This window comes from Sorex fumeus, unplaced genomic scaffold, assembly GCF_029834395.1.
Source record: "Sorex fumeus unplaced genomic scaffold, SorFum_2.1 ptg000086l, whole genome shotgun sequence".
In the NCBI taxonomy this organism is placed as follows: Eukaryota; Metazoa; Chordata; class Mammalia; order Eulipotyphla; family Soricidae; genus Sorex; species Sorex fumeus.
In genome coordinates, this window is record NW_026606143.1 from 27931301 (window position 1) to 27956501 (window position 25201).

Below are 25201 nucleotides of genomic sequence, written 5' to 3' on the forward strand. Positions count from 1 at the left end.
TCAGGTCTCACTCCTGACTGGTTTCAAGGGATTATATGGGATGCTGGGGCTCAAACTCAGGTCAGCCGCATGCAAGGCAAGCACTTTACCCACTGTACTATAGTTTCAGCTCTACTTTATCATTTTTTTTCTGGCTTAATTTTTCCAAAAATTGGAAAAATATAACTGGAAGCCAATTATAATGACTCAGAGTTAGATATTTGGACATTAGCATCAATTCCCCCCTCCCCACATCTTTTTGGTGCTTGGATTTAAACCCAGAGCTCACACATAGAAGGCATGTGCTTTACTATTGAGCCATATCTTGGCCTCTGGTCCAAGTAATTTGATCCACCACTTCTCACAAGACAGATTGTGATGAACCCTTGGAGATAATCCAGAGGGCTGGCACACGTGCCTTGCATGCAGGAGGCCTGGATTCTATTCCCAGCCCCACATGGTTTCTTGAGCACCACCTGCAGTGACCCTTGAGCACTGCAGGGTATGGTAAAAAAAAAACCCAAAGAATAAAATATAAAATAGGTGGGAATTCTGTTCCTGATATCTCCATTATCAAGGAATTAATCTACCACTGGTACAGCCCCAGTCTCTGTAATTAGAGCTGACTCCTTTTTTGTTTTGACTGTTTAATCGCAATAATTTGTAGATACTGCATTCTATGCTTAGAACACAATAGTTTCATGCTTTTAGGAAGCAGATACAGAGGCTTGACCCTTTTCCTGCATTGTTTGTGTGGCATTAAATGAAAAATCTTGGTGCTTTAAAGCTTTTGAATGCTTGAGTCACTTTTTTATAGTTCCTGAGCTCTTTGTCATAATCGACTTCTCATATATCTTTGTTTCATTCAATAATCTCTTTGTTTTCAGTTCAAGAGATGTTGCGTGAGATATTAGGAGTGTCCCTGATCTGGCGGTATGTATTCTTTGATTCATTCTTTTTTTTTAATTTCTAAAGTGGTAAGTTACCTTTAGGTCAGTCATGTTGTAGAGATGGGGGAATCTGTTTGTGGATGCGTTTATTTTTTTAACTTGAAGATTGACAGTACAGTAATTCATCAGTTCATAGATCATCATAAAATAGCATGCTTAGTATGTAATTTAGATTTTTCAGAGTGCATCCTCACTGACTCTCAGCGAAACTTGGGTATGCTGATGGCTTATGTTCTATGCCTTTTTGCATATGATTAAACTGACACTCAGGGAGCTTGAACAGTAAGTATTAAACTTGAAACTTGAACCCAAAACTATGGGTTTCCATTTCATGCAGTCTGCTTCCTTTTTCTTGTTCCTGCATAATTCACCTGGTCTCCCTCTGACTCTTTCTCTTTTAGCATTTCCCTGTTGTAATATAGGATGATAATGACCCTCTTGGTGTAGGCAATTTTGAAGTTAAAATGAGATAAATCATAAGACTCTGGGTGATCAATAGATACTTAAAAAAATCTATTGTTGGTTTATAGTATAGTGACTTTGAAACTGTTTATATAAAGAATTTCAACAAAATGCAACTTGTAGCAACATGGATGGATATCATTTGAGGATATCATGCTGAGTGAAGTCAGTTAGAATGAAAGGGATGGAGAATGATCTCTCATATATGGGACTTAGATACATAGTAAGGCAAAAACAGGGCCGCAAGCAGTCCAACAGTATAGCTGATCCATAGACTTGAGTTGCGAGGGTGGGGGTGGGTGTTGAAAGGGAAGGGTGTTAGGGTCCTTGTGGGACGGAGCACTCTGGTGATGGATTTGGTATTGGTATTATGCGCATATGAGAAGCCATCATTAACAGTATTGTAAATCACAATTAAAATATTTTAAAAGAAAAAATTCAATATATAAATCAACATGATGTATACCTTAAGCCTATACAGTACATATCAATTTTATTTTAATAAAAATAGATTTGAGGGATAGGAGCAATAGTTGATCGGGAAGGCCACTTGCTTTGCATGCAATCCCCGGCACTCCGTATGGTCTTCTTAGCTCCATCAGGAGAGATTCCTGAGTGCAGAGCCAGGAGGGAGCCCTGAGCACTGTTGGGTATGGCCCCAAACAAAAACAAACACACTCTCTCTATAAATATATTTGAAAACATTTCAGGGATTGGGAAGAAGGCTTCCTTTGTTTCTTCTCACTGTCTTGACATTAAAGATTTTGTGTCATTTATCTCATCTAATTTTCCAGATTATGGCTTTACCTGGAGCCATTTAACTTTTTTCTGTTGCCTTTTTGTTGTTAGCTAAACCTTCCTAACAATACTTCATAAGTGAAGCTTAGAAAGAATTCTGAATTAAGGAAACTCAGAATTTCAGTTCCTTATTCCTTTGTCTCTCTCCATCTCTTCTGTCTTAATTTTCTCTTTCTTTTCTGTCTCCTTTTCATGTTTTCTTCTTTCTCTTTTGTTCTGCCCTCCGTAATTCTTTCTGATATGCACTTTTTTCCCTCTCCTCTCCTCTTTCTTGAATTTGGTGGCAGAAAAAAAGAGTGATCCAGGAAGGGAAGGAAGGAGTAGGGGAAAGTGAGAGAGAAAGGGAGGGGAAGAGAGGGAGAGAGAGACACAAGCATGAGGGGAGAGCCCCCGGGCTAGCTGGAACACACGAGAAATGTGGAACTTAGTGGGTGTGCCAGTCTGTACCCTGTCTCTAGAGATTCTTTTGTCCATCTCTGTATTTTAAATTTGGTTTCGAATATTCTCTTTTTGAATATTTTTTTCCTCTTCGGGAAAACATAAGTCAGCAGTACTTGAAGGTTGAATACTCTCTCCTTGGTATTAGGGATACCATGTGATGCTGGGATTGACCCCGTCAAACCCGAACCTCCTACATGCAAAGCAAGTGCTCAGCTCTTTGCGCTCTCTCTTATGCCCCTGAATACAGTTTTTGAGGACGGTCAATATACGATTCATTTGGTATTTCCATATATTTTTTTCAGTGTAGTTTTAAATATACAAGTGCAAGTTTGTGCCAGTTCTCAGTTTCCCTAGGTGCCATGTGGGAAGGGGTGGGTGAAGAAATGCAGTAGGTACAGACCTTCTCTTTCTTCCCATAGTGGTGTCTTACTGACTTGTGCCTCCGAGTTTCAGGATAGCCCTGCTCCTGTGTTTCACAAAGCTTGCCTGCTTTCTTCTCAGAGACCATGTGAGAGCAATGGAGGAAAGAAAATTGCTCCGTAGATTTTTGGCTGAGTCGCAGGAACAACTGTCTCCTAGGAGAATGAAAGACAGTTACATCGAAGTTCTTCTGCCTTTGGGCACTCAGCCGGAACTGCGAGAGAAATATCTGACTGTTGAAAATACTGTGAGGTAATCCAGAACTGTTTTTGTTTCCTGTTTGTTCTTCTTCTTGTTGTTGTTTTTATTTTGGGGCTTTTATTCTTTTTTTAATTTTTATTTTTCAATTGAACCACAGTGAAATACACACAATGTTGATCATGATTGGATTTCATTGGTGGTGGGAAATATACACTGGTGAAGGATGCGTGTTGAAACATGATATGACCGGGATCCTGTCTGTTTTTGTGGGGCCACACAGGACAATGTGCTCAGGAATGGTGGTTCTTGGGCCTATCGTATTTGGCAGCCACTAGGGCCACACCTGAGGTGATAGGGGCAGACAGTGTGGTGCCAGAAAGTAATGGAGGGCAACACATTTGGCCACTAGATCCACATCTTTGGGCCCTGTTTTTTTATTTTTAGTTATGACTTTATTATTGTTTATGAAATAATTCACACACAATACAAGTCCCTAGTTTAGAGTGCAAATCTGTGGATTCTGAATATGCAAGGATTTGTGCAGCAATCACTATAATACACTTCAGACCTTTTCTTTTCCACAAAATCTTATTTATTTTTAAAGGGAGATGATTCCATTTAAACACAGTTTTCTTTATTTCACAGATTTGGCAGGATTCTTGAGGATCTTGATAACTTGGGAGGTACTGGTATTGTTTTACTATCTCTAAATTGGTACAGCTATCCATTGAGTTCTGTGGCTGGATTTATTTTTTATTTTTTTATTTAGAAGATTATTCCAAATTTTTCTTTATTCTTGCATCTTCACAGATGAGAGCAGGGAAAAAAGGGTGTCTATGACTGAGTTGTAAATACTCTTTAGAATGTAAACTCCTTTTGAGTTGTAATTTGATGTATTTTAAGAAACTTTTTGTTTGGTTGTGGAGCACACCTAACCATGTTCAGGGGCCTCACCTGGTAAAGTACTTGGGTGTTGCTCCTGGAGGTATTCAGGCACCTTGCAGTGCTAGGAATGGGACTTGGGATCCCACATGCAAAGCATGTGAATTATCTCTTTAGGCTATTCTGAAGCTTTTTTGTAAGAAAAAGAATTTTTTAAAGTTTTTTTTAAGTTTTAAGAAGTTGAAGAGATTATGTAGGGGTCAAAGTGCATGCTCTATATGTGGCCAAATCTGGTTTGATTCCCAGCATCACAGGTTCCATCATGCACCGCCCACAAGTCATAGAAGCACTTGAAGCCCCAAGCACTGCTGGATGGCCTGGGTAATCCCCAGCCATGGTCTGAGCATTGAACTATTGGCCAGCAGAATTTCTGGGAGAGATCCTGGCACCCTGATAAATGCTTGAGAGTCTTCCAACAAGATTTTAAATTACAGAAAAGTGTTAAATTAAATTAAGACGTAGCCCTTCCCTGAAAATGAGAGTGTTGGTGAAATGATGCACATCACCCCCAAATATTTTCATGTAGATGATCTACAAATAAGGACATTCTACATGGCCTCAATGCAACCATCAAAATGAGGGAAATAACACTGGTGTGTTGAAGTGCTAATCCTCAGACTGTGTTCAACTATTGCCAGTGTTCTTTCCTAGCAAAGGATGAAGTTCTGGTCACATTGTGTGAAGATTTCCTGTCAGGAATATTCCTCAGTCTTTCCTTGGCTTTTAGATCTTCACACTTTAAACATTATTTTCTGGGTTTGATTTTTGTGGAAGTCCCTCACTTTGGGTAGTTTGTTGCTTCTCCATGATTAGATTCAGGACATGTGTCTTTGTCAAGAAAGCCACAGAAGGGATGCTGTGTTCTTACTGCATGCTGGCAAGTGGCTTGTAAGTTTAGTTCTTTTCAGTTACTGTGCTATTTACTCATTACCTTGAGGAGCAGGCAGTGTCTGCCATGCTTCTTGAACATAAAGACACTCTGTTTTCTTTTACAGTACATAGCTCCTAGGGAGGTACTTACAGGCCTAGGTATTTAGAGACTTGGTAAACACCCCATCCTTTGCCAGATTTTCTGTTTATTGTTCTTTTATTTTATTCTTGTGGTACCATGACATTTTAGCACTGCCTGCCAGATTTATTTTCAATCAGTGTGCACTCAGGGATTCCTGCTTCATTGATAGAATGTGTTCTTTTCATCTGTTTTGATCAGCCCAAACTCCAAAGAGATCTGGCTCTTTTTACTTTTTGGTGAGGTGGGGCTCAAAAATGAGTATTAGAGTGCCTGGGGGCCATTCTAGATGACTCTTGGCCACCCCAGATGACATGTGGCCAACTGGGCCAGACAGCTCAATGCTCTGGCTGGCAATGTGATGCTGCTGGAATCCAGGTGAGTTGCAAGTGTTGGGCTTCCACAAGAGCCATGCCCGCCCATGCCAGGGACTTGCAGTGCTGGGCATTAATTTGGAGTCTCACCCTTTTGAGCTGTCTTCCCAGCCCTGAATCTTTCTTTCTTGATTGTTTTGGGGCTTGGGGCCATACTTGGAGGTGCGTGATAGCTGCTGCTGGCTCTGTGCTCAGGGGTCACTCCCAGCAGTACTTAGGGTACAAATGTGATGCCAGGGATCTAACCTATACCTCCCAGATACAAAGCATTTGCTCAGCCCATTGAGCTATCTTGAGCCATCTCTCCAAACAGCCCTGGTTCTTTATAAAATGAAGGAAGGTATTTACAAGCCCAGAAGGGGGTGCTAGAAAGAGATGTTGCTGCCAGAGCATCAGTGCTCTCGTTCCCTGTCAGTAAGTGTATACATTTGCTTACAACTGTGTGCATTTTTATTGGACTGTGAAGCCATGGGTTCACACTGATCATTCTAGCTCCAGTTTATCACCACGGAGTTTATTCTTACTCTATCACTGCTCAAATTTGTGAGTCCCTTTTCCAGTTACTTTTGTGATCCTTAATTTCTTATTTCGTCAGTTCCGATTTTGTGCAAAAGTTCTTTATTTTTATTGAATTACTGTGAGATAGACCCTTACAAAGCTGTTCATGATTAGATTTCAGGCATACAGTGTTCCAACACCCATCCCTCCACCAGTGTACATTTCCCAGCACCAGTGTCTCCAGATTCCTTCCCATCATCCCCCACCCCACCCCCAGTCTGCCTCGAAGGCAGGCCCTTCCCTTTCTCTCTCCCTTCTCTCTCTCTCTCTCTCTCTCTCTCTCTCTCTCTCTTTCTCTCTCTCTCTCATAATCATTTTTGTGTCACCATAACCGCCAACCCATTATGGGCACTGCTGCACCTCATTGGGGTTCTACTGAATAGTGGGCTTATCTGCATTCACTCTCCTCATTGGGCTCAAGCTACATCATGCTCCCTGTTATTGGCCTGTCCTGCGCATCCTCTTCCCCCTACCTAGCTCTCTTGCTTGCTCCCAACTTATGAGCTTTTAACAGAACTGTTGGGAAAGGGGTTCAAGATGCTCTCTAAACCTATTATTTAGGCTCATATCCCGCAACTTTCCCTCCAGATTAAATAAACATGGTTAAAATGGAATGGTCTTTAAAGAAAGTTCTATATTGAGAAACAATGCAAGGGCATAGGTGGCCAGGGAGGAAAAATCCTGAGATTCTGCAAACAACAGGGACTACCAAATTGAGAGGGGTGTGGTAAATGGGGAGGGATGGATGAGAAGGGACCGAGAGGGAGTGGTGGAGGGATATTGGCCCTTTGATGCGGGTGTGCTATGGTGACATTTATGCCTAAACCATTAATAATAACACTGTTAGGACTCTTGTTGCCTCAATACATTTCTTAAAAAGATTGCATGCTTCCACACGTTCACTAGACATCGGTTTGCTTAGTTGTCCCTTAATTATAAGCTCCTTGCCACCGCTCCATTTTTCCCCTCATCACCTCTGTTAATAGCCAGTCCCTTTATTTTGCACTTGGTTCTGTTCCTTCTGCTTCTTCAAGGAGTTTGTCTTATCAACTATGCCTTCTCTTTCATTTCCCAACTCTTTTTTCAACTTGTTTCCCTTCAACTTATAGTCATGGCTGTTTTACCTTAAACTCAGCTGTAGGTAAAATCCCATTGTCTTTCATTCTTCTCAAACTGTAAAAACTGGACAAACTGATTTGCTTTCATTGTCACTGCACCTGGCCTGGCATTTCCCTGCTATGTTCTGGCTTCTCCTCTATGCGGCAGAAAAGGCACCTGCCAAGCTCCCCACTGGTTTCCTCAGCAGCCGCCATAAGGGTGCTTCTCAGTGAAGCGCTGACATCAGGGAGCCTAACCCTTTGCAGCTGGTGATTTTGTAGAGAACACCCTTGGGCTTTGGAGCTATATCCTCCTGCTACACTGATTGCTCCTTTTGGTCTCATTTGTCAATTTTTCTTTCTTCTTCATCCCAAACAGCTCAGTTATCCCTTGGATTTCTGCCCCTTTGGTTGTTACCTGCACATTCTTTCTAAGTCCTTGTCTACTCCCAGTATATCAGTTGTTATCAGTTTCTGGATTACTCAGGAAGCTTATGGCTTACTTAGGAAACTACTAGTTCTTCATGTGCAATTCTGATCTGAAGGCCAGTTTTTGTCCTGGCTAGTGGGCATTTTTATTTGCACAGTGTGCCATGGTGAAAAAAATCCCATCTTTTTGTCACTGAACTGTTCTCTTTTTCAGTGAATGGGGCAACACTTAACTCAAGGCGGCTGGAACCTGTTTATTCTGATCCTGTTAAATCTACCCTTGGGTCTCCATTTTCATTAATATTGCCATCGGTCAGACTGATATGACCCCTGTGTACCAGATAGGCTTTAGAATGGATTGTATTGCTCTGGTTTCAGCTGCATTCTGTCCTTTAGCAGGTGTGTGAATAGAGGATCTCTTGTCATTCAGCAGACATTCTGTGAGTGTTCCCCTGTCCTGAGTGCTGATGGTACAGATATAACAGGACTGTGGGGAAGCAATGAGGCCACTAAACACAGAAGTACAATGACCTAATAAGTCGATGTTATCCCTCCTCCCCCAAAATAGTATGCTTTGGCACATAGTAATTCTGTGAAAATTTGGAAGCGGGAGCTGAGGTTTTTGGGGAAAGGAGGGATAACTTTGAACATAATCATTTCTCCATGATTGGGAGAGAGTGAGGTAGAAAACAGCTAGCTGATTTGTTTCTTATGATTTGCTTCTCTTTTCTGAAGAGGTTTGAGGCAATCAGAGGTAGATGGCGGTCTTTTTTCGATTTAGGTACTGAGTCTCTGTGGAGTCGTGACAAGCCACTTAGGGACCCGACCTTGTGGGTTTGGCTTCCTGCTCAAGTCTGAAATAGTGCATAGTGATACAAAGAATCATTTTATTTTATTTTTTTATCATTTTTTTTTATTAGTGAAACACCATGAAGTACACTTATAGACTTATAAATTTTTGTGCTTGGGTTTCAGTTATACAATGATCAAGTACCCATCCCTCCACCAGTGCCCATCCTCCCCCACCACGGGTCCTAGCATCCCTCCCACCCCCCATCCCCCCCCCCCGTCCCACCCTGCCGCTGTGGCAGGGCATTCCTCCCTGTTCTCTCTCTCTTCTTTTGGGTACTGTGTTTTGCCAGAGAGGCATTGAGTGGCAGTCATGTTTGGTCTATAGACCACTTTTAGCATGTCTCTCCCACCCTGGGAGGGTCTTCACAACACCCTTTATTTGGTGCTCTCTTCTCTATCTGAGCTTCCTTCTCACCTAGCACATGTGGCTGGCCTTCAAGTCATGGAGCAAAATTCCTGGTACTAATCTCAGCCATTCCTGGGTGTTAGTCTCCCGTTTTGTTGCTTTGTGTTCCCCAGATGAATGCAATCTTTCTGTGTCTATCCCTCTCTTTCTGACTCATTTCGCTTAACATGATACTTTCCATATAGTACCACTTGTATGTAAATTTCATAACTTCATCTTTTCTCACAGCTACATAGTACTCCATTGTGTAAATGTACCAAAGCTTCTTTAACCAGTCATCTGTTCTCGGGCACTCAGGTTTTTTTCCAGATTCTGGCTATTGTAAAGAGTGCTGCAATGAACAAACAATTGCAGATGTCACTTCGACTATACATTTTTGCCTCTCTGGGATATATTCCCAGGAGTGCTATAGCTGGGTCAAATGGGAGATCGAATTCAAAGAATCATTTTAAATGATATCCGTGTATGGAAGTCTGCTTTCCTAGGCTAAATTACGATGGGAACTCATTGTGGGAAGAATTGGATTTTCAAAACAGGAGTTATAACTTTGTGATTTTCAGGGAATACGTTTTCAACGTAAAGAAATAATTTTGCTTTTCCATTGTTTATCTTCTATATCCCTACAGTTCTTATTTGCTACATGCACAACAAAACTGATTCAGTTCAGGTGTCTCCTTTCTCAATAGTTACAGCCCTTGTGGACAAGATTGGTAAGACATAATTCTCTATGCATAATTAAAATTTTCTGTATTTCTAATGTAGTTTTGATAATAGAGGATATATTATTTTTATGTTGAAATTTTAAGTTATACCTGTCAAAATGGGACTGGAGCGATAGCACAGCAGGTAAGGCGTTTGCCTTGCAAGCGGCCAATATGGCCGACCCGAGTTCGATTCCTCTGCCCCTCTCGGAGAGCCCAGCAAGCTACCGAGAGTATCTCGCCCGCATGGCAGAGCCTGGCAAGCCACCTGTGATGTATTCGATATGCCAAACGCAGTAACAAGAAGTCTCACGATGGAGATGTTACTGGGCCCGCTAGAGCAAATCGATGAATTACGGGAGGACTGTGACCTGTCAAAATATCTCTAATGCTTTTCAAAACTGTTTTCTGTATATTATGGTAGGAGTTTTGCATTGTTCTTGTTTTATTTCCCTGGAGATAAATTTTTATGGTGTGTATTAATTATTTGGACAATATAAGATGAGAGAGAAGGAAGGATGACAAAATCATAAAAGAAATTCATTCAATTAAGAAAAACATGGACCCATACCATGGTGTCCTCTGAATTCTCTCTAGTTATATTTTTGGGGCCACATCAGGTGTTTCTCCTGGCTCTGTGCTCTATCCTAGGAGTACAAGAAGTCCATATAGGGTGCCTGGAATTCAACCAAGGTCATCCCTATGCAAGATAATTACCATAAACCATGTAGTATCTCTTTCCCCCCACTCTTCCTTTCAGTCTTTAATGTTCTTTACATTGATTATCTTTTACAAATAGACATGTAAATTTTGCTTAAATGGCAGAAGTACTTTTATTTTTTTTGCTTTTTGGGTCACACCCGGTGATGCTCTGGGGTTACTTCTGGCTCTGCACTTAGGAATTAGTCCTGGCAGTGCTCAAGGGACTGTGTGGGATGCTGGGAATTGAACCGGGCTGGCCGCGTGCAAGGCAAATGCCCCACCTGCTTTACTATTTCTCCAGCCCCAAAAGTACTTTTTTCTTTGAAGACAAATCCAACTTGCCAACATTTCAAATGAAATTGTCCCCTTAAAGTATGGAATATTTTTGGTATGGTTTGTACGTAATTAAAAAAAATTTCTTACAGATTTGCATAAGACACGCTTAAATCCAGAGCAGGACATCAAGTTTACTGGCCATGTTAGCTGGGTCGGTAAGACATCCATGGAAGTGAAGATGCACATGTTTCAGGTGAATATATGCCACAGTGACCACTTGTCTAGTATGCAGCCAGTTTGTTTGCAATGAAGGAACAACTTAATTACTTGCCTATGGTAGGCATATAGCCCTCTGCTTATAGAAGTAAAATGGAAAATTCATGTGGGGCCACTACAATGATTTGGTGGTTTAAAAGGTAAAAAAGTAAAATGGTTAAAAGAATTGCCAGTTGGGGCCGGAGTGATAATACAGTAGGTAGGGTGTTTGCTTTGCATGTGCTGACCTGGGTTTGATACCGGGCATCCCATATGATCCCCTGTTCACCAGCAGGAGTAATTCCTGAGAGCAGAGTCAAGAATAACCCCAAAACATTACAGGGTCTGGCCCCCAAACAAAACAAAACAAAAAGTGATTGCCACACACTGTGGGGTTGCAAGTTCAGAACCCTGGTGTCACCCAAAGACTCTGGGGGCATCCTTACAGCTCTGCTCTTTGGAATTTCTGGTGCAAAAGGGCCTGGAGCTGAATCAGTCCCTTCAGCAGCCCTTGGGTAACTGTGCAGTCTTGAGTTTAATCCTGGTGTTGGTGCATGAGCCCAAAGACACTGTGTGTGACCCAAATGTGCACTAAAATGAAGTCAATCTCGTTGATGTTAGATTATCAATTTGGTGTTTATTTATTTATTTATTTGCTTCTTGGGTAACACCCGGCGGTGCACAGGGATTACTCCTGGCTCATGCACTCAGGAATTACTCCTGGCAGTGCTCAGGGGACCATATGGGATGCTGAGAATTGAACACAGGTGGGCCGCGTGCAAGGCAAGCACCCTACCCGCTGTACCCCCAGGTGTTCATGTTTTGAATATGCTTGTTTCTGGTTTTTCCTAAGAGACTTTCAGGAAAGGGTGAAATATGTTAGGTATGAATGGGATTGGGGATTGGTAACTTATGGTTCCATTGGGCTGCTGCAAGTTAGAACTGCACCTTGATGGTTGAAACAGCCCTGAGCTATCCGTGGTTTGATGACAAGAAGTCCAAGATCAAGGTCTTGCAGTACCCTGTGCCTTGGAAGCCATGGAGAATATTCTTCCTTGCTTCGTTCTAGCTTCTGGTGGTTTTCTGGCCACCATTGGTGTTCCTTGACTTGATGCTGGAGCACTTCTGTCTATCTATGTGTTGTCACTTGAGTTCCTCCCTGTGTTGTCACTTGGCTTCCTCCCTCATGTGACCATGTCTTTGTGTTGCTTCTCCTTTTCTTAGAAAGACACCAGGCACACTGACTTCAAGGCTCCCCACACTCTCGTTGGGCCACCTGCCCTCTTGTCATGCCTGCAGTGACCCTCCTTCCAAATACTCATGTGTGCAGGTCACAAGGCTGGGGAACACATAAACCCACTAATATTCACTTAGACGTCTCACAGCAATTCAGAACAGCAGCACTAATGAGCAAAATTTTGTATGGTCATTGCTTTTTTAAAATGACAAAATTTTACAAGGAAAGATAGCTCAGTGAAATCATAGCACAAAAATGAAATAATTCTGAGTATGTCCAAGATTATAGTGGGAAATGTGATTAAGAATGGCCTATTCAGTTTTGCTAGGTTTTCCAGGCAACAAATGCATTGCCTTAATACATTTTTTGTTACGGAGTTATGAAGCTTTTCACCTTGTGGCAAATTTACAAGGTAACAAACTTCAGTATAGGATCAACCCATCTATTACAGTTATTTTTTTTCTTTTTGGGTTACACCCAGTAATACACAGGGGTTACTCCTGGCTCTGCACTCAGGAATTCCTACTGGCAGTGTTTAGGGGACCATATGAGATGCTGGGAATCGAACCCACCCGGCCACATGCAAGGCAAACGCCCTACCTGCTGTGCTATCGCTCCAGCCCTTCTTACAGTTATTAAATAATATTTTTTAATCTGATGCACTATGCAACTGGCATTATCTTTTGATGCCTGCGTTGCTTGTGACTGAAAGTAAAACTTGTTTAACTGTTGTGGAGCCACAGCTCGCATTATTTGGGGATACTCATTGTGATTTTAGACAACCAGAGCTGTTGTAGAAATGCATAGGGGTCCAGGTCCTTAACCAGCTGTGCTCAGGGCACTGTGTGGTGCTAGGGATTGGACATAGGATCGCTCTATAGTTGGGCAACATCCGCAATCACAATAATACTTTAGAAAATAATGTTTGGTAGATGTCTCTATTATCTGTCCACATTCTTTTTATCTACACAGTTGATTCCTACCTTGATCATTGGCACATTTAGAATTGTATATTCTTAGCATTGGACATGCTTTCTGGGGAATTTCATCAATGTAAATATTTGACATATAAGTTGAAAAACATAAACTAATATGGGGAGAAACCAACAAAATTCACTGCAGACAAGCATCAACTTTTTATAAAATGTACTCTTCTCATTGACCATTTTGGTAATGACTTATGATTGGAGTGAACCTTTCTGTTGCTGAATGGAAGGTGTTATCCTCCTGATTTTCCCCTTGCCCTAATACCTTGTATTCTGACTCTCACTATCCACAGTGCACCATGCTTCTAGGTTCTTTTTTAAAGGTAAAAGGTAAAGGCCCTCCCGTTGATCGTCGATTTGCTCGAGCGGGCCCAGTAACGTCTCCATTGGAGACTTTGTTGTTACTGTGTTTGGCATATCGAATACTCTCGGTAGCTTGCCGGGCTCTCCGAGAGGGGCAGAGGAATCGAACTCGGGTCGGCCATGTTGGCCGCTTGTAAGGCGAACGCCCTACCCGCTGTGCTATCGCTCCAGCCCCAGGTTCTTTTTTAAAATTTTAAATTTAATTGTATTTTTATAAAGTTGTTCACAATAATTTATTACATTCAATATTCCAACACCAATCCCACTACCATTAAGCCTTGCCATCACCATTATTTAAAATTTTCCCACCACCACCCAAGCCTGCCCAAAAAGCAGGCCCTAAATAATTTATTTTGTATTGCTTGTTGTTATGTTATGACTAATCCTCTAAAAATCCCAAAAAGTTTCCTTAGAGGAGAGTGTGTGAAGATTGTTGTATCTTACCCTGGAGCCATTAAACCGTTGTATAAGAGATTGCTAACGTGTTGTTCCAGGTTGAGCCTTGTGTGCTAATATTTTTTGTGATTGAGATTGGTTGCCTTCTACTTCACACCCCATCCAGTTTGGTGTGCTACTCCTGTACATCAGTGGTGTAGAATATGAGATGTCACTCCAGGAATTCTAAAATTTTAAATAGGGTGATACAACTCAGGATAAATTTTTAAGTGGACAGTGACTTTGGGGTCCAGAGGCACATCTCTACAGCTTGTTGATATCTTCTGGGATTTATTTGTGAGTCTCTGGATCATGATCATTAATGAGCTTATATGGTGCCACAGGCAGTTTGTGGGCGTGACTGCCAGACTCCAGGAAGACCAGGGAGGATGGGGGAGGTCACTCATTCCTGACTCCTTGAAAACGTTGAGATTTTTGTCACAAAACCTACATAACTTAAGTTTTTCAACAGGCTCACTCATGCATGAGGCTGGTCCCAAGCCTGTGGAGTCCGGCTGTGAGCATGGTGGCGGTTGGGTTCTGGAGGTTTTCAGGCTGCTGGTGCTCCATTGGATCAAGTGGTGTGCTCCCCCTCCCCCCTCTGGGGTTCCCTGGGTGAGACTCAGCCTGGCGCGGAGGCATCTCTTCTAGGTTCTTTCTTGCCTGAGTTCTTGCCCTTCTTCCCAGCTCACGGTACCTGCTGCTTCCCCCAAGCTCCTTCCTTAGCAGTCTTTCTCTGATCCTTTCACTCCGCACCTGCTAATCTCTGGCCCAAAGCACAGCATACAAACCTATATTTTCTTTTCAGGGATTCTGTGCTCTTCATCAGGATTTGTTGAGGAGTCACCAAGACATGTTTTCTAGCATCTGCTCAGTAACTTTCTCTTAGCCACTTTTTACTGAGCACAGAACCTATTCTGTACTAGCTATATGGCAGTGGGAAAAACTCAGGAAGTCCTATCCTCTTGGAGTTTGCAAGATGCAAAACTGTGATAATTACTTGCCTGCCTCATTCATTAACTGACACTCATTAATTTTGTATGAAAATGGAAAAAAGTGGTCTTGGTGCTGTAGGCGGTCGTAGAGTCATGGGTGCTCACAGAGAAAACACAAACAAGTGCTGGTAGTTGACACACTAAAGCTTTGTACAAATGCCAGGGCTGTGTGAGCAGCAGGAGTTCACTCCTTTGTAAACATGGGCAGAGTTGCAGAGAGCTGGTTTGAGCACTCTGAAGAGCATGTAAATGGCATGTTGCCGGAGGTCCTTTTGTTATCATTTCCTTGTGTACCATTCATGTTCGACTCTGAATACTGTAGTTTGTGCTCATGCCAGCACTTTTCACAGGTGCTCTGTTGTGTGTCTTCCCTGCGGGATCTCAGACTTCTAGAATATGCTGCAGTTCCCAGGGTGCATTTCTGTGCCTGAATTAGGTTAAGGAGCTTAGTGACTGAGGGTTTCAAATGTACTTCTCTTCTAAAATTTTAGACGGTCTCAAACTAGGCATGGTATACATCAGTTAAATTTTTAGTAGGCCTAAGTAGTGAATGTTTTTAAACATGTATATTTTCTTTTTCTTTGTTCCTTAGTATCACGACAATGATTTTTTTCCTGTATTGGATGCAACATTTGTAATGGTGGCTCGTGATGCTGAAAATAAAGGGTAATTGCTTTTTTTCTAATGATTATTAAATATTTCAAAGATGCATGAAATTGAAGAGAAGTTCAATTAATTAATCTCTAATTAATTTTCTTATGCCTGTCACCTGCTCACAAACAGTTTTAGCAGTTTTGGTGCATTTGTTTCAACTGGTTTTTATAGTACTATTTATAATACTTTATTGCAGAGGACAGGTCAATAGATCACGTGTTAGAGCAAATGTTTTCCATAGAAGAGTCCTTGGTGTGATCCCTGGTACTTCATAATCTTGCAAGACCATTGGGGGTAAACCCAAAGCATAGAGCTGGGAGTTGCTGTCCAAGATCCACAGGGTATAGGTGAAAAAAAATTAGGATTTGAATGTAATCAGAGACAATGACACCGCACCTCTCAGGATGGTAATGTAGTCATCTATTTCTTTAAAAAGTATATTTTCTTGAATTACTATATCACCATTATCCCACATGACAATATATAATACTACTCAGTTTATACAACATCGTCACAAAAACTTTTGTGTGTGTCGTGTTAGAATTTGGCACATGCAAGGCGAAGCTAAACCCTTCCTTACCTTTTGAATGATTAGTTCAAGTCAGAACCCAAACAAGGTCACTGAATTACATTAGACTTTTATATCTCAAGTTTGGATGTGTTTGTTAACAGCTTTGTTGAGATACAGCTCACAGACTATATGACTCACCCTTTGAAAGTGTGTCAGTTACTGGCTTTTATTTACACAGTAATATGGTCTCTTAGGTCATTTTTCCAAAAATATAGTCACCATGAATTACAAAGTGATTCACAGTTCACACGTGTAATGTTTCAACACCAAACCCTTTACTGGTGTCCACTTCCTTCTACTGGTTTTACCCTGCTTCCCTCGACCCCCTTTCCTTGCTACCTACTTTACTTGCTACCTACTGACCTGCCTCTATGAAAGGCACCTTTTAAAAGTACCTTTTGGCACTGTGGTTACAGTATTATTCTAATAGGTTTTACTACCGTTTAACTCCTACTTCTCTTCCCATTGAACACTTCCCTCCACCATTGTTGTGATATTCTCTTCCCTGGCCTATTCCCCACTACCCCTCCCCAAGTAGCATACTGAAGACCAGTTCTCATGTTCTTTGCTTCAAGTTGATCCAAATTTTATCCCCACTGCTTCCTTACTTCCTTTCCTTGTCCTTTCAATGGAAAGATCAAATAGACAGTTTCCTACAGTGTCCTACTTTCTAGATTTGCCTCCTTGTTACCTCACAGTGATATTTTTGAACAAAATTCTCAGGCCATATCATTTTCTGAAGCTGAAGTTTGAGCTGAAACCCTGATAACCTGATTACATTCAAGTTCAAATTTTTAGGCAAGAGTACACATGGTGATACTATGTATGCATCTTGTATTATATTCAGTATTACATGCTATGGGGGGTTATAGATGTTTCCCAGAATGATGTTTGGATTCGAGTGACCACATTAGCATCCTGTTGTTAAGTACCATTTATCCTCTCAGAATCAATGATAATCTATGGTGCATGGTTTGGTCCAGAGAATTTCCATAGCACACTTTGAGAATAGCTAGTTCCCCCCATCTTTCTCCAGTACTTGTCATGTCCAATCCTGATAATTACTTTATTATTCTCATTGGAGAATGTAAAAATGATTCCTAAATTATGTCATTCCAAACAGACAAAATCCCGACATCCTTCCCACATTAATTTGCAGCTCTGTAAAGACACACTTCCCTGTGTCAACTGGGCCCATTTTATTTGTTAAAGTCAGAATCAGGGAGCAGAGTGATAGTACGGTGGGTAGGGCCCTTGCCTTGGGCTCGGTTGACCTGAGTTCCATCCCTGACACCACGTATGGTCCTCCTAGCACCTCCAGAAATAATCTGAGTGCAGAGGCAAGAGTAAGCCCTGTGCACAGCTGAGCATGACCCCCAAATAACAACAAAAATATGTCAGAATCAGGGACCAGAGTTAGTACAGAGATTAGATTTTGGTGAATCCCCAAACGCTCCCAGGGTGCTCAAGCCCCACTGAGCCTAAATAACACTGTATCCTTAGCCCCAATATTGACTGTGCAGTCCAGTTGGCCAAGAATCAACAGGGGTAGCCACCGCTTGGGAGGCCCCCATAGTGACCCCTCAATCCTGCCAGTGTAAGTCAGGATGGTATTTGATTTTTGCCCTTTATTAGACTTTTCGGGTAATGAATTTATAAATAAGTTAGTGATGGGTTGGTTTTTCTGTTTCTTTCGTTTTTTGAAAAAAAAAGCTGTGAACTCGTGGATTGTAATATGGGAAGTGCACCTAGTATATGTAGCCATTGTTCTTCAGCATGCTTCAAGTTTGCCATCTTTGGTCCGAGATGCTGCTTTAAGCTGGCTCCTGTGATAAGCTCTTTTGACATTTCTTCTCTTTCTGCTGAAACAAGATATCTTGGGCTCCTCCTATTGATTTCCTGCTCAAGGCCTGGAATCAGCCATTTCCCCAAGGGATCATTTTAGTGGTGTTTAGAGATATTTAGTAGAGACCCAAATCTAGGTCTTACAACTGTACGATATTTCTTGTCATAAATTCTAGGCCTTTCTGTGAACAGAACTAGGATGCATGCTAAGGAAACTGATAGCCTTCCTATGAGTTTGTATCTTGAGCTCCCAGTCAAATTGAAGTACATAGACTTCATGTCCTTTAACTTTGTACTTTATCATGTTCCGCTTAGTTTGAAATCTTGGTCCTTAACCAAAGTCACACACAGGACTTTCTCTTTTTTTCCCCATTAATGTAGAAGTACTGCTATTTATTCAGCCATTAATTAAGCTGATTGAACTGGGCATGAACTCCACATTACTTTTTAAAAAAATCATCATGAGATAGTTACAAAGCTTTCCTGTTCGAGATTTAGCTGTACAATGATTGAACACCCATCCCTCCACCAGTGCACTTTCCACCACAGTGTCCCCAGTATACACCCCCCTCCCAGTCTTTACCCTGCCTCCATGGCAGGCAATTTCCCCAATATTCTCTCTCTCTCTACTTTTGGGCATTATGTTTTGCTCGAATTTTCCTACCATCACTCAAGCGTGTCTGCCAGGGGCAGATGCTAGATCATTTATTGTCCATTGCTCATTTTGAATATCTTGGGTGCTGCAGCCACGTGCTTCTGGAATCCTAGATTGTAAGTGGTTGGGTTCCAGAGACATTTCTGTAGGGCACTAATTCATTTTGGAATTTAATTAGGTGTCTCTGGACCAGGGCTGTTGGTGTGCTAAGATGGTGCCTGGAGGAGCATTGTGGAGGTGATAGCCAGGCCAATGAGTGGGCGGGGAGCCGGGGAGGGAAAGCCTGTTGCCTCTGCTGCCATACGGCATGGAGATTTAATCCTGGAACCCGCATACCTGGGCCTTGCGTGTGGAAGCTCTTGGTCTCCAGGATTCCATCTGGAGTAGGCTAGGAGACTGCACCTGCTCCATCTGGGGTTCCCCAGTGAAACTGGCTCAATATGGGGCCAGGAATGATCTCTGGTGCTGTGGTGTCTTCCAGGACTTGTTGCTGTGTCTCTGGACCAGGGCTGTTGGTGTGCTAAGATGGCGCCCAGAGGCAACATTCACACATAAGACTTTCAAAATGATAGGAACAAATTGTGTGTGTGTGGGGTGGGGCGGGGGAAGAGAATGGTACACTTTGCTGTTGGCCCAGACAGCCTATGGGAAGCCTGATTTGTGTTAGGAACTCGAGGCAGGCAGCCGGCGGCGAGGTCTCTTGTGCTGCCTGAAAGGGTGACTTGGACCATTCAGGTTAGATTAGAGAACCCTTTGGTGATTCTGATCTGGGTGAAGAATCCACCCATCTGCTCTGTCTCCAGCAGCCCTCACTCATCTGCTGTTCTTAGCAGCTGGCCTGGTACTCTGTGCCTAGTACTATGGGCATTACTTAAAATTTCTCCCCCAGCTGACATACTTTGGTTTTCTGAGCTACTATTTCTGTTTCATGCTTCCAGTGCTGTTTCTTCACAACTTTGGATTCTGTCATAATGATCCATTTTCCTTTTGAAAAATTGTGCCCTGCAGAAAGTGGGAAGACCTAATTTACTAAACACTCATACACCTTCAGCCAATTTGAGTAGTCAACATTTGCCTTACTCTCTCACCTTTCATCAATACACACATATGCACATTTCAGTCATCAGTGGTTACGTAGGTCCTCAGAATAAGGTAGTTCTCCTAAACAACCTTGGTGTCTTTGATAAATCGAAGAAATTCAACAGCAAATCATTTACATTTCCTAACATCTCAACATAGGCTATCTACCATATTAGATTTCCTATAGAGCATCTTTCCTGGATCCAGTGTCTGAGCAAGGATTATGATTTGACGGTCATGTTCCTTTCAAATAGTTCCCCTGGTAAGGATGTGGTCTGACCATAGAGCACATGCCTCTCATGCCAAAGGTGGAAGATTGTTCCCCACCATGCCACTATAAAAACAAAAAAACAGTGTCAGATAATGCTCAAATGTCTGGAGATCTGTTTTGATACATGAGTCCCAATTTTGTTCCCTGACACTATATGATCCCCTGAGCATGGTTGCAGGATTAGCCCCTGGACTCCTGCGTCAAAAAAATTATTATTTTGTGGCTTTGAGACTGACTTTTTCATTGTCGTTCTCCATCTGGCTGTGCTGTGGGCTACTCCCAACTCACTGTTGTTGGGGACAGTTCTCAGGCTGCTCAGATTCAAACTGAGTCTCCTGTATGCAAACATGTCCTACAGCCCTTTGAGGCATCTCCCTGGCCTAATATTCTTGACTTTTTTTTAAAAGCATCCAGTCAAATTGTATTTTAGACTGTTTTATGACCTATTTGGAATGTTTTCTCATGAAGAAAACTCATGTGAAACAATTGGGCAACTGACTATAAGTTTGGTAGTGTGAATATTTTAGTGTCTGTCTGACTATCTATCTATCTATCTATCTATCTATCTATCTATCTAACTTTATAGTGTATAGTTTATTGTTGGATAACATTGGTTTGTCCTTGCTTCTCCTGCAAGGGAGTTTAGATTTATTAAGTTGCACCCATCACAGTGTTCCCAAGGCAGAACCAATTCCATCAAGCACTCCTAATCCTATATAGTTTTTCTCTTTTCTTTATGCCCTTTGCATGGTTTAGCAAAAAAGGTTTGTATAGACACAGGAAGACAGTTAATAACATGGGAGTTAATTGGCTCCAAATAACATTTACTTGTCCATCCACCATATTTACTTGACTTAAGCCTCAATTGACCTTAGTTCCTATTACCTCCAAATGGAGGTCCGAGTGAGGGATTTTGATGGACCCAGGGCAAGCTGTCAGCTACCCTGGCATTGAAAAGGGACAGGCTAAGCTCCATAAGAAGTATAATAAGTTAAGAACATGGTCATGGAGTAAACTCTGTCATGACCCAAAACGAAGTAACTGAATAAGGACCCTGCTGGGGGTAGGAAAGACTGACCTGGCCTGAAGACTGTATTCTGGGACACATTGTGAGATGTCTCCAGGAAGAGCCACCCTCGAAACTTAATATATCTTACTGTGTTCATACAAAATGACGAGAAATATTAGTAAGAAGTAAATTTAATATGACGTTTAAATGGAATCCTCGCTAAGGAAAGGAGAAAGAAATACATCCTTAAATGGAATCTGGACCTTGAGTGGATCTCCTAATAATCTAGACTGCTGAACCCTTAGGTGAGATTTTGTCCCTGAGTTAATTTCCTAGAAGAACTTCCCCTGATGGAAGGGCTCTACATCCGTTTATTGTTATGATAATGTTCAACCACACCTATGTGTACCATTACCCTTCACAATTTCTATATAACTAGCAATTAATGCTGTAAGAGAAAAACATAAATGGTCAATAATTACCAACCAGCCTGTGGCCCCATTTGTTCCTTCATTGGCCGCTGTCAGCTGGCTGGGCCACTGAATGCACCCACATTTGAACTCAAAGTTTATAACCAGAATTTCTCAGAATTTTTTCAGAGATCTTGGGTGGAACACTTAGTAGGAGTTATCCAAAATGAATAGCAAAGATTAAAAACTGGTAATTAGTTGTTCATCATTGATTTTATTAGCTAATAGTATTAGATAATCTATTAAATAATTAGGTATTAGCTTCTTTTATTTTCTTCCTTTTAGGCCGGCATTTGTACATCCACTCATCATTCAAACTCCAGAGGAAGAAGAGCTCTTTCAACAAGGCGAATGTATATTAATTTATTTATAATGAAATGCAATTTTAAAAGCAGAATTAATTGTAACTCAGGAGGTTTTTAAAGTTATGTATGGAATTCTCCTCAACTTTTAGTGTCTTACTCATGCTGAGATTTGTTGAAATTGAAAATAGGTTTTGTTTCATATTCTAATAATTTTATTGCTCAGATAATACATATTTTTAAGTAATTTTTCTTATTTTTAATTAATTGGGAACTACATCTTACTGAATGAGCTACTGATTTGGCCTCTAGAGCAAGATTTCTGGAGATCTCACTTGAGGCTGTGTAATTTCCATCTGGAAGCAAAGAGTCACTGAACGTTTTAGGTAGACTCCACATCCTAGTGTGGAATAGCTTGCAGTGGGAAATTGACACCTTCCAGGAAGTTTTAGAAATCTTGAAATAATGCATCGCTAGGGACCAAGACACTCCAGTTAGGAAACTCCTGCCCCCTCGTACTATAATAAGACATCATGATTATAGTTACTTCTTCCATGTTGCAGTGAACAAGGGGAAAAGGATTGATTTTTTCTCTGCATCATTACTGAAAATGGCTCCCAGCGCTGAGGAGAGGACAACTGTCCACGAGCTGTTTCTTAGCACATTGGATCCAAAGTAAGTGAGAGCGCTGAGATTCCAGACTGGGGAAGCATTTAAAACCTAGTGAGTGATTGCAGGAGCAAGTTTGCCTGAATACATTGTGAATTGTTAAAAAAATATTGCACATTTTAGCATGAAAATTTCTTCTTGTTTGTTTGTGTTTTGGGTCACACATGGCAGTGCCCAGAGCATACTCCTGGATCACTCCTGGTGGTGTCCAGGGGACCATCTGCAGTACTGGGGATTGAACCCAGGTTGGCAGTGAGCAAGGGACACACCCTACATGCTGAACTATTGCTCTACCCCCTAAAAACTACGAATTTAACATGTTTATGAAAATCTACACTTTCAGAACCATCAATTTTCAAAGTCGAGTTTTGCCCCCTAATGCAGTATGGATGGAGAATTCAAAACTGAAGAGCTTGGAAATCTGTCACCCTCAGGTACTGTACTTTCGTGAACAAGCTATTAAACAAGACTAGCTTGCATTTGACATAGTCATCAAAGATTCAACCCCTGTTGAAATTGAACTGTCTTGTGTGGCATTACTACTTCCTTTGTTCTGTATGTGAGGGTGGTTCCAAATTTCTGTTTAGTAGGAATTATTTTCTGTTCTATAGGAGCGGAACATTTTCAATCGTATCTTTGGTGGTTTTCTTATGAGGAAAGCTTATGAACTCGGATGGGCTACTGCATGTCAATTCTGGTGAGTTAGACTTAAGATAGTCTGAGAAGCAGTTTTTACTATCACATTGAATTAAAATGTTTTGCATCAATCTAGATGTTAGGGAAAAGTTTCATTTAAAAATAAATAAGAGTCTTATAGCAGCTGGACTTGAACTTCATTTCAGAAACCTTTTACCCTGACTTTGTAAGTTAGTACCTTAAAGACTATTGCTCTGACCTTGTAAGCTAGTCCATTAAAGACCTACTGGGAAAACAAAGTGAGGATATACAAAAGGAAAAGGATACAGTGAATTTGGCATTGGCTGGTTCACAGTGTCTTTTCATACCATTTCCTGCTGGTATGGTTATTTCCCCTATATTTAGATTTATATAATTCTTGGGTGACTTGGAATTTGACTTTTGTCATTTTTTATCAGAACTAGAGATGATGTGAATTTTTCAACTTCATTTTGTGTTTCCCACTAGTGGTTCCCAGCCATTTATAGTAGCTGTGGATGATATCATGTTTCAGAAGCCTGTTGAAGTTGGATCATTGTTGTTTCTTTCATCCCAGGTAGGTGTGTGATGATGAGAGATGGGATTCAATTTTTTATTCATTTGGGCCAGGAGCAATGTTCACATGTTTGAAAGCTTCTCTCTCTCTCTGTATGTGTTTGTGTATCTCTTTCTCTCTCTCTCTTTTTTGGTGTTTGGGCTGCATCTGGCAATGCTCAGGGGTTACTCCTGGCTTTTCATTCAGGAATCACTACTGATGCTGGTCAGGAGACCATATGAGATGCTGGGGATTGAACCTGGGTGGGTTGAGTGCAAGGCAAGCTTCCTACCCACTTTTCTGTCTCTCTGACCCCAAACCACCCTTTCTTTTATATATGCCGCCTCCTTCCTAATGTGATAGATTAACTACCCTTTCCATGATCTCTTAGGTTTGCTTTACTCAAGGCAAATACATTCAAGTCAGAGTTCACAGTGAAGTGGCTTCTTATGATGATCAAGAACATACGACCACCAATGTTTTTCATTTCACATACATGTCAGAGAAAAAAGTGCCCTTGGTTTTCCCCAAAACTTATGGAGGTAAGCTACCATGACACCCGATTCCCAATGAAGGGAAGAACTCTAAAGAAAGTTTGTATCCCTTTGAGTTGTTGTGGAAATTCCCTGATACCTGTCAGTACAGTAATATGTTTAGGAGATTGAGCTTTTGAGATTCTTCAGCGCTGTAGGAAAAGATGCCTTGTGGTCCTCAGGCAGCTGCTGGCTGCACTGTCCACTTGGCCATTGTCTGAGGTGGGTGTCAGCTGTGGGCGGCCATTGGAGTCAGAGCTAATCCACTGGTAATTGAAGATTAGTATTCTAGAGCGAGGGGTGGAACTCAGGCTTTGCTCCCCTGGACACTTCACACACCTCTGGCCCAGCCATGCACACATACGCCCAGCTTTGCATATCATTGCTGCCCTGGTGTTACTCAGTAGTCTTCTACTTGTCCACGTGATGTTTTTTCTAAGGCCTGAGAGTTTCTCCAGGGTTTTCTCTCTTCTGTTTCAGAGTCTATGTTGTATTTAGATGGACAGCGCCACTTCAACACCATGTCTCGGCTTGTGAACCTAAGAGGGTTCACAACTTAAGAAAAATCTTTCCCTTGAAGACCAGCGCTCCACAGTAATATGATGTTAATGAGGATCAAATGAAGTGTGTTCTCTTTAGGGCCTTATTGTTTTCCTAAATAGAGAAGAATGAATGAAGCTTTTAGAAAACCACATTAAGAGAGTAACTGAATGGAGCGGAGGGATTAAGAGTTAACTGAATAATAAATTCTTTGCTGAAATGTAATTGTGATATCACTATGTTGCACCCAGTTTGCTAAAGAATTTAGGTTAAATTCTATTTTTTTTCAGGATTATACACGTGATATTCTCCCACAAATTAAAACTCATTGTAGAAGGTTTGCTGCCAGGGTTTTAGGATGACAGTTTTGTGTGTATATGTGTACATGTTTTTGTCTGTATGAGTAGGGTACTGAGAATCAAACTCTGCTCACACCTGCCCATCATGCACACTTCAATGAGCTAGACATACAAGTAGCCTTAGAAGGCATAAAATTTCTTTAAATTATAGTACAGATAACATTG

General features: G+C 41.5%; 1 protein-coding gene across 1 annotated transcript; it reads left to right on the plus strand.

Annotated features, from left to right (window-relative positions):
- The first annotated feature begins 874 nt into the window (after window positions 1-874).
- LOC130039279 (acyl-coenzyme A thioesterase 9, mitochondrial-like) lies at window positions 875-24697 on the plus strand. Its single transcript, XM_056131125.1, has 13 exons — window positions 875-912; window positions 3132-3302; window positions 3897-3934; window positions 9545-9628; window positions 10747-10850; window positions 15461-15534; window positions 21709-21776; window positions 22289-22400; window positions 22738-22828; window positions 23006-23091; window positions 23538-23625; window positions 23996-24146; window positions 24618-24697. The coding sequence occupies exons 1-13, from the start codon at window positions 875-877 to the stop codon at window positions 24695-24697; spliced, it is 1185 nt and encodes a 394-aa protein (XP_055987100.1).
- Window positions 24698-25201: the final 504 nt, after the last annotated feature.